Here is a 10,299-nt window from a genome sequence, read left to right as displayed (position 1 = left end):
CTAATGTTTGCTAAACGAGTTTAAATAGGCAATATGTGTAGCATATGTAAAAAACGATATAAACAATGCTGTAAATGAGAAATAAAGGAAGTTATCATGCAAACCAGTGGTTGTGGAGTATTTTACAAATGTGTAGAGGATTTAAGTTAATCTGTAAACATTATTTCATGTATAAATTAAAAAAAAAAAAAGCTAGTATTATAATAAAAACGAATCAACCCAATTATGATGGGTTAAATAACAACCCAGTTTGCTGGGTGAAAATAACCCCATATGGGTTCTGTCCTATATTTACCCAGCCCTTGGGTTAAAAACAACCCAAATTGGGTTGTTTTTAACCCAGTGTTTTTTAGAGTGTACACTTTCTAAAAATACTCTCACACTGAGAAATAAAAAACGTTGAGTAAAAAACGTGTTTAATGATTGTCATGTAACATCCTACAAAATAAATTACATGAGAAACAATGTCAGAACATAAAGTATGTAGAAATCAACCAAAACCATAACAAATGAATCATAAAAAAACAGCATAATCTTCTTTAGGTTGAACAATACATTTCTGCCATATACACGTAAATACATTTTCCTTGACATGATTCAACTTTAATGTTTATAATTATATTTAATTACATCTTAGCTGAAATGGCCTGGTGTGCAAAACTCACAGATTGACGTCATCAAGAGCAACAGAACAGGACCACTTTTCATAACAATGAATCATAACGAAGAGAGAAGTCGTTGGACAATAGATGACCAGTGCTGAGCGGTAACTGGGTTATAGTGAGAAAAAACTAACCACCGCAGTTCAGCTTCACTCTGTCAAAGTTTAAAACAGAAGCCTGGAAGTTAAACAACTGAATCAGGAACTTCAGAGAAACCCGTTTGTCCACCAACAGAAGACTTTTGCTTGACTGTTTTATTCTGAAACAATACAAAAATAAAGCAATGGGCTGAAACTGAAATCTAATAGATTCACACTAATTATTGCTATAAATGCAGTTAAGAAGACATGAGTTTAGGAAAATCCCACATGAAACATGTCAACAAAGATCTGAAAAATAAAGAAACAGAACTACATATGAGGCGAGGCACTTTCAAACATAGATGTGAATACAAAAATGGCCTTTCACAATACAAATGAACAGCAGTAAAATCAAAGCAAACCAACCCCATCATCCTGCTTACACACCGCTATAAGAGTATTTCACATTGAAAAATATAAACACATAAGAGACTGAATGGCCACAACACTGAAGTGTGTCAGTGACAGATTTATTAAAGCCCTTTTAGGCTATGTTCACACTTGGCGTCTTTTTCAAAGCTGCCAGCGTCTGTTTTACGTTATAATCCTATGGAGTAAACTGTGTTTTCAAAAAAGTCCCGAGCGCTTTTTAAAATGCCACCGCCAGCGTCTTTTTCTGCAGTTCAAAAAAAAAAAGATTTGAACTTTTCTGAAAAAAAACAAAAAAAATGCCCTACATCAAGCACCTTTTTGACAGCTGACCAATGAGAAGCGAGCAGCTCGTTTCCATAACAATAAAAACAACAAGAAAAAAATGGAGGAGATAGGCGCTAGACAGATCGTACTAGTTTCAGAGCACAAGGAGTTGTGTGATAAGAGCACAAAACTCTATATAGTCTAAAATATGCCGCAAACCGTGCAGCTCCTGGACCAAATTGTTGTAAGCACCATACTGTTTCCTTCCCTGTATAAAGGCCAAAGTATACTTCTTTTTTTCACTGTACACATACAGTCGTACGCACAGCCTTGCAAAGTATACTTCATTCGACGCATGCACTCTGTGCCAAATTGCAATACCTCTCCTGGCCTAACAGGGCCAGTGTTTGCGCAATCTCTCGCCACGAGTTAAAACCCATATAAAATATCTTTGTATTCTTTCATACTACAGTTGTACAAATGAGGATATTTTCTAACCTCTTCGCACAATCTCTCGTCTATGTAGGCCTCCACTGTCGCTGTAGCTAACCCGCATTCCGGTTTATTCTGTTTATGCAGTTTTTCGATACCTCCACGGCAGCGTTGCCACCTTGCGGATAAAATAATTACTGCAAGATAGTTAAATGCGCTTACTATTCTGAAGACGAAATTAGCATCACGCACACTGTACGCTGTCCCTCGCGTACACGTAAAAAGTGAAGTATTCTTTGGCCTTAATGTCGCAAACCCACAAACGTCGTTGTGAACCGACATTCTCCTCCCCATTAACTTCAAAAGCCAACGCTTTTTTCTCGACATTTCTGCAGCACACAGCGCTAGGCTACGGTTGCAGCTGTTGTTATAGCAACAAAAGACGCCCACGGCTGCTATTTGTAACCAAAACGCTGCCAGCTTTTTATTTGACTAAAAAAGCGCTCGTCAACTTTTTTTTGTCAAAAAAGACGCCAAGTGTGTGAACACGCCCTTATTCTGTCAAGTCTCATATTCAGGATATGAGGCACAAAAACGATTCTTAAAGTGGTTTAGTTGTCCATTTTTTCTAGTTTCTGCGTATTTCTGAGGAGCAACTCCGCGTCTGCTGAACTCAGTTCCTTGGTTCTTTGGGTTTATTCGGTGGAACGCTGGGCGGTCTGTCGCGACTGTCGTAGCGGTCGGAGTAACGGTCGCTGTCATAGCGATCATCATAACGGTCTCTGCGATCGTCGTTGCGGCCGCGACGGTCATCGTAGCGGTCTCTGCGGTCATCGTAGCGGTCTCTGCGGTCGTCGTAGCGATCTCTGCCGTCGTCGTAGCGGTCGCGCCGGTCGTCTCTGTCGTTCCTCTCGCGCCTGTCGCTGCGATCGTCTCGTCTGTCGGTGTAGTTATCTCTTCGGTCGTCGTAGTCGTTGCGGCGATCGTAGCTCCTCTCGCTGCGGTCGTCCGGTGGATCGGGTCTGTCTGCGCTTCTCACGCGACGCTCTTCCTCGTAGCTTACGTGTTCTTCACTGGCTTCCTCTTTCCCTTCAGGGTCCTTGTCTGTGAACTCTCCTCCTTCAGGGTCCTTGTCTGTGAACTCTCCTCCTTCAGGAGTCCTGCGAACACAGAGGATAAAGCTTAGCGGACGCCCTCAGCGACGGATGTGCGAGATGTGTTTCTCACGTACCCCATTGCGTATTCCTCAGCCTTTTCCTTCTTGCGACGGCAGTAGCAGCAGCAGCAGATGATGATTCCCACAATAAGAGCCACGACCACAACGCCCCCGATGATCCCCGCCGTGGAGGCGATGTTCATGGACGCTGCAGGAGAAGAGAGTTAGTCAACACTATAGCTTAAGACCAGTTCTCCATGAAAAGCTGCAGTGTTTCTTACGTGGCATGACGGCCAGGGTCATATTACACGTTGCAGATCTGATTTCGTTGGCGGACGTGCAGATGTAGAAACCGGATGTGTCCATGGAAATATTGAAGAGCGACAAAACCCCGTTTTCTGAGGAGAGATGGACACACACTCGTAAGTGACGCAGGAGAAGAAGGTTTCAGCATGTATCTGAGCAGCGTCACACACGTACGATCAGTGGCCTTGAGCGGCATCAGTCGAGGGACGTTACTGACGCTGTAGCTTTGCCATTTGTAGGTCGGTGTCGGCGTTCCCTCTTCGGAGCGGCAGGTCAGTTGGATGTTCTCGAAGTATTCTGTCTTCCCGACAACATTGCAGATGGGCTTTGATGGAGCCACTGAAATACAACAAGAACACACACATCATCGTAGCACGTATATACAATAAAGCTCATCCATCCATAATAAAAATCATACATTAATCATACATTTTTGGCCACCTTTTTGCGATAGAAATGCTACAGCCTCTATCTTCAAAACATGTGGACATCACAACCCCTACAAAAATTAACCATGGTTTTATCGTAGTAAAACTGCTCAATTTTCTGATTTATGAATGCTTGAGACTATAAAATCAATCAGACAACTGTATTAATAAAATAATAGCCATAGGTAACTGTCTAGAGCTACAATTGTTAATTACAATTTATTTATATACTTTTATATTTTATTAAAGTTCTATTTTGACCCTTATGGTGTGTTTTTTTTATTTTTATTTTTTATTTTTACATCCATAATATTTGGGGGCACAACAATACAATTCTGCTTAGGGCACGCATTTGGCCAGCAGCGGCCCTGACTCTGATTGTTTTCGTCTGAAAGAAGAAAGTCATATACAGCTAGGATGCCTTGAGAGTGAGTAAATCATGGGCTAATTTTCATTTAAGGGTGAACTAACCCTTTAAGTGAACGTTTGGGGAAAAACATCTGATGTGTAACATCAAATTAGATTTACAGTAGGTCTTAATATATAGGACGTCTCTCGCATTAATGTTAGTCTAACAAGAAAAGAAAAGAGTGAATCACTCGCTGCTTGTGATTAAACTGCTTCTGTAGTTTTAATAATCAATTTATTTGTAATGAACACACTAAATGGATTTGTACATTTGATTGTTTGTTTTTCTTATTTTAATGCTTTTGTTTAGATATAAAATGAAAAAGGTAATGCATTATTGGTTTCTTTCTTATATTTGTATAGTTTTTTTTTTCATCTGTACTTATAATAACAAAGACAAATTAAAAAAGAGCTATATTGTGATTATTAATGCAGTAATTATTATTAAGAAAAGAACTGGAAGAAAAGATACAACGTTGCTGGTGATTTTGCTTTGGAACCGTCAGAAAACTTTGCGTTTTAAATTTGATCGTTTTTTTTATTCTATTCTGTACAGCATTTTGGTCAACTTTGGTTGTTTTTAAATGTGCTTTAAAAATAAATATTGTTAAAAAAAAAAAAAAAAAAACTTTAACTAGATTTTTCTGATTCACATCATTTTGAAGGTCTTTTAATGGAGAATGTGAAAATAAAAATAACACACTTTTAAACTTTTGCTCATTGTGACTCATTTTGTGACTCATTTTGCCAGCACAGGTCACATGTATTCATCTGCACTGGACGAGTGTTGATTACTGAAGAGATCTGATCTCTCAGAAGGGTTCGGCGGATGGCGGCGTGTCTTACCCAGGACTACGAGACTGGCCTTGTCAGACAGAGTGCCTTCCTCATCATCCGGATCCTGAACTTTGCACTCGTAGTCCCGCGTGTCGGCGCTGGTGACGCTCTGGAGCTTCAGGCTGGCTTTTCCTTTCACCATATCCACATCCACTATGTTTGCCCTGCCTTTATATTTCTTGTATACTGTAATTTTATTTGTGGTAGTGAAGTAAGCAGCGACGTTAATCTGTATAAAAACAGTACAATCAATCACAAAACATTAATACAGCTCCATCCCTGCTGAAAAAACCCAATAGAAACCATCACAGAATTAGTAATGGTTTTACTGGTTATAATGGGAATAGTATTGGTTTTAATGGAAACTGTAATGGACCCTGTGGGTCTCTGGTAACTGGTCGCCTTCTATTGGTGGCTTGTTAAAATGGAATATGTCCCAAAACACACTACAGGAAAGCATTTTTTTGTGGTTTTATTGGTTAAAAGTTGATGGTTTGTAATGTTTGTAAAGGTATTTGTAGTGGTTTCTATAGTTTTTTTCAGCAGGGATACGAGCATGAGAAGTGATGTTAGGGACTGTTCTGTACTGAATGATTCTTAGTTTAGTTGAACTGTGATGAATGAGTCTGTTTTATTACCTCTGGATCATCCTTCACGTCTGGATCTGCCGTCCATGTTATTGATGAGATAGTTGCACTCGGTGTGAATATGCAGGGAATCACCGCATCATCACCTCTCGCAATCTTATATGTTTTTTCTGGGATGTTTACGGTTAGACCTGAAGTCATGTGAACTCCTGTGAAACACAAAAATGTAAATTTAAAGCACTTTATGAACTACAGTTGGCATTTAACACTGCATTGTTATGTTTTTAAACGAAGTTTCTTCTGCTCACCAAGGCTGCATGTATTTGATCAAAAACACAGGAAAAACAGGAATATTGTGAAATATATTATTATATAATTTAAAATAGATGTGGTAGATTATTTTTTAAGATAATAGGATTCTTTGATGAATTGAAAGAAAGCAATCAGAAATGTTTGTTGAGCAGCAAATCAGCATATTAGAATGATTTCTGAAGATCATGTGACACTGAAGACTGGAGTAATGATGCTGAAAATACAGCTGCGCATCACAGAAATACATTACAGTTTAGATATTCACATAGAAAACAGCTGTTTTAAATTGTAAAAATATTTCACAATTTTTACTGTATTTTTTTATCAAATAAATGCAGCCTCTGAGAGCAGAAGAGACTTTCAGAAATCTTCTTTTAAAAATCTTAATGTTTTTCCAACTTTAACCAGCACAGTTACCAACAGAAAAACAATTATGATGAAAATGTGTATGAATTACTTTTTCTTTTTTTTTTACTTATTTATTTTTACTGCTCAAAAGTTTTTCTTTCACATCTTATGAGACCTAATGGAGTTCTCAGAGTGAGATTTCTGAGGTTTTTACCTCAAGAGAAAAAAAATCATTTTGCTCTTTTTATTTCGTTTCTGAGCAGCAGAAAGCGTTGGGATAATGTTGAATAAAGTGTGTGTGGGGCGTTGGCTCAGAGCCGCCGCTGCAGGAAGATCTGTGACACGGCCTACAGCCAAACAACATGATTACGAACCCATAACTGAGATTCAGGTGGAAAACTACTACCTGTCACTTTATCATGAATGTAACTGTTTGATTAATTATGAACTTGTATTTTCTACTCTATTCAGAGGCGTATGAAGTGGCCCAGTGAACTCCGTGCTGAAGTGATTCCTGCTGAGTGTGGCTTGTAGCCGGTATAGTGATCGTTCTTCTGGATCTGGATCTGATCGATTGAATCTGAGGTGTGGCTCACCTACACACTGATGATTAACACACACATTCACATTCAAACTGATTAAAGCTTACTTACCAGCAAAGAGCAGACATATCCCAAATATTCCCGGCGTTCCTGCCATCTCTGTGAGCGTCCAGCAGCGTCTCAGGTATGAAGGGAACTGAAGGTGTTGAAGACACTGAAGCGAATGAGAGACGTCAGGAAATGAAGAGCAATGTCCCGCCCAGCGGTCGAGTCTCGTCTTGCCCAGTTTCTCTCGTGTCTCACAGTTTCTCGTCTGAGAACCACACAGAGACCACAGTATCGTGCGTCTGTGTTCTGCTTATGAGGAGGAAAACAAGTCCAAATCGATCAAGTGCTGACTGTACTGAGTGGAAGCAATGTCAGGTGTTGTTTGTGAACTCTTGGAAACTCATTTCTCACCATTTTATTCAGTTGTAGACTGAAAAACACACACTGATTTGCATCAGATCCAGAGAAACTGGTTTGACAAGCAATATGATGAGGGAGTGGTAACACACACACACACACACACACACAGAAACATTAACGTGCACACACACACGTATGTTTCTGTGAATTGTGGGGACTTTCCATTGACTTCTGTTACTTTTATACTGACGATACGATACAATTTATACTAACGATATTTTTTATCCCCTAACCCTAAACCTACTCCTATACAGAAAACCTGTTTGCATTGTTACAGATAAACATCATTTACCATTTTTTATAATTTTTTCCCTTGTGGGAACCGCAGGCCGGTCCCCACAATGTCAAAATTTTCAGGTTTTACTGTCCTTGTGGGGACATTTGGTCCCTACAATGTAGAATCAACAAGTACACACTCACACACACACACACACACCGCATTCACAGAAACATAAACGCGCACACACACACTCAAACTCACACACACACACACACACTCACTCACACACACACACACCACATTCACAGAAACATAAACGCGCACACACACACTCAAACTCACTCACACACACACACACACACCACAGTCACAGAAACATAAATGTGCGCACACACACACACGTTTGTTTTTGTGAATTGTGGGGACTCTCCATAGGCGTAATGTTTTTTCTACTGTACAGACCGTATATTCTATTGCTCTACACCAACCCTACACCTAAACCTACCCCTTACAGGAGACTACAGGCATTTATACTTTCTCAAAAAACTCATTCTGTATGATTTATAAGCCTTTTGAAATACAGGGACACCGAAAGAGTTCTCATAAATCACCTTCACGTTGCAAAACCCCCCCCTCCCCGGGCCCACACACACACACACACACACCACTTTCACAGGAACATAAACAGAAACCCTACAGACAAACCACAAGCTAATGCTTTGATCTAGTGATAATCAGTGATGTCACGATCATGTGTGAATTATGTGACCAATCACCATTGAGCAGCTGATTTGCATAATACATGAGCAGCTCAGCAGTGTCCTCTGCTGGCTAATTAAAGGATCGTTCTATCTGAGACATGCTGAAGATCTTCTGAGAAATCACATTTACATGTGTGTCACAATCTGAAAGACACTCGTGACAGAAATATTACATTTATCTTTAAATTACCTGAGTCTGAATCAAGTTAAAGTCAATGTTTTATTGTTCCATAAGTTATTGTATTCTTCTTCTTGAAATGGTTAGGCTAAACCTGATTTACAGTTTCTGCCTATTGCTTACACACTAAAACCGAATGCTTAGACCAAAGCCTCGATACCTAAACTTCTTGTAGCACACCTTAAACACGGTGTAACCGTAGATTAAACACGGTGTAAACTTTGCACTGTTTGCAATTCTATAACACACTTATTGCGAAACACTACACACGTTTTCTTACATTAGACACTTTGTTCAAAAACTAAATCACCTGTTATCATTGAGAAAACACTCTGTTCAAAATGCAAAACTCATCTGGCAATTGTAGGCACTTACATACACACCTGAAAACAGAACACCAATCGGTCTGAGCCTTAGCACTACAAATAGGCCTCAGGTAAACCACTTTGAGAACTTTGCAAGCATGGAGGCAATGAGAGTCAGAGCAAGAGGAGGACAAAGAGAGAGAGGAGTCGGACAAGGACCAGTGCGGAGACGGGTATCAGATGACATCAGGGCTGCTCTGGTGGACCATGTGATAAACCATGGCCTGTCCATGAGGGAGGCTGAGCAAACCTCAGTCGCTACACAGTAGCATCGTAATAAGGACATTCCGACCGGAGAACAAGTATATCTTCAAGTTTCTACTCCAGACTGTACCCACTGTATGTGTCACATGATTCTGTATCATATTACAGTATTACTGTATTAACTGTACTATACAAAAATGGGTAGTGCTTTGAAGTATATGTACAGGAATACCATTGTGATGTTACAGTACTGTGTACAGTTTGAAGCCCCTTCTAAATGCAATCGAGGAATTCTTTTCTGCGTGGCGGTGGAAAGTATATGATCGCAACCACACGCCTGCATGACTCTTCTGCAAGCAATGGAAGAGGCATGCGGAGACATTGAGGTGGGATCAATCCAAGGGTGGATTCGGCACACAAGGCGATATTTTCCCCGATGCCTAGCCTGCGAGGACATCGCCTGTGATGTTGATGAGGTCTTGTGGCCAGATCTGAACAGAAGGCGGGATCCATAAGCCCCCAGCCCCCAGCCCCCCACCACACACACACACACACACACACACACACACGCACGTATGCACACACACACACACACACACAAAACAAGTATGTCCCCCCCCCCCAATACCAATTTATCCAGTAATTGTTTTGTTTTTTTACTTTTGTTTTGTTGCTAAATTTGATGATTTGTGATTCTATTTTTCTTTATTTCTGTAAGAATGTTTGTTTTTTGTAAAAACTCTTGTTTGATTACTGCAGAAATTCTACTTTTGAGTTTTACAGAATAATGAGTCTGAGAAAATGACAATAAAAATAGAAACACAAAGACTGCAGTGTTTTATATAAACCCATCAGTGTGTTGCTGGTGATATGAAAGAGTAATTCAAATGGTGCTTGTGTGTATGGTTTTGTTGCAAGAATTTCATTTTTAGAAAGGAGTGTTAAGTTTTGATTGCAGTTAAGTTTCATTTTGGCATAGATGTGAGTTGTTACAGTTTTTTTCAGCTGCTTGCACACATTTTCAGAACTTTGCCTCTCTTTTTCAAAACTTTACACACAAATCCAATAATTGCAAACACAAAATGCAAAATGCCTCGCATCTCTTGCGAAATGAAGCACTGCATTCAAAATATCACAAACATATCTCAAAAGCAAACATTAGTCTTACGTTGCAAACACTTTCGCCATAATACTATATTTTTGGATATATCATATACACACAGTTATTCAAAACCTAAAGCTCTTCTTTCATGAGCTCCTGGGTACATTTATGTACAAGATTGAAAGTAATTGGCAGAGAGATAAAAAA

The 10,299-nt window shown here is 39.6% G+C and overlaps 1 protein-coding gene across 1 annotated transcript; it reads right to left on the bottom strand.

Annotated features, from left to right (window-relative positions):
* Positions 1-399: 399 nt before the first annotated feature.
* On the bottom strand, positions 400-7,200 carry LOC131537440 (cell surface A33 antigen-like). The gene is made up of 7 exons (XM_058770893.1): positions 6,906-7,200; positions 5,644-5,801; positions 5,015-5,234; positions 3,507-3,671; positions 3,308-3,424; positions 3,102-3,234; positions 400-3,030 (listed from the first exon to the last, which is right to left on the bottom strand). Exons 1-7 carry the CDS (start codon positions 6,949-6,951, stop codon positions 2,544-2,546), a joined length of 1,326 nt encoding a protein of 441 aa, XP_058626876.1. The 5' UTR covers positions 6,952-7,200; the 3' UTR covers positions 400-2,543.
* Positions 7,201-10,299: the final 3,099 nt, after the last annotated feature.

This window comes from Onychostoma macrolepis, chromosome 01 (assembly GCF_012432095.1).
Source record: "Onychostoma macrolepis isolate SWU-2019 chromosome 01, ASM1243209v1, whole genome shotgun sequence".
Classification (NCBI taxonomy): domain Eukaryota; kingdom Metazoa; phylum Chordata; class Actinopteri; order Cypriniformes; family Cyprinidae; genus Onychostoma; species Onychostoma macrolepis.
Note: the sequence above shows the minus strand (reverse complement) of the source record. Positions and strands in the feature narration are given on the sequence as shown.

What these genes read in the sequence shown, in the direction of transcription:
- LOC131537440 (XM_058770893.1), bottom strand. Translation starts at nt 6,951, where the DNA reads ATGGCAGGAACGCCGGGAATATTTGGGATATGTCTGCTCTTTGCTG. An exon ending in ACGTGAAGGATGATCCAGAG is followed by an intron (nt 5,235 to 5,643) that starts GTAATAAAACAG and finishes GTTTTTATACAG; the next exon opens with ATTAACGTCGCTGCTTACTT. An exon ending in GACCCTGGCCGTCATGCCAC is followed by an intron (nt 3,235 to 3,307) that starts GTAAGAAACACT and finishes CTTCTCCTGCAG; the next exon opens with CGTCCATGAACATCGCCTCC.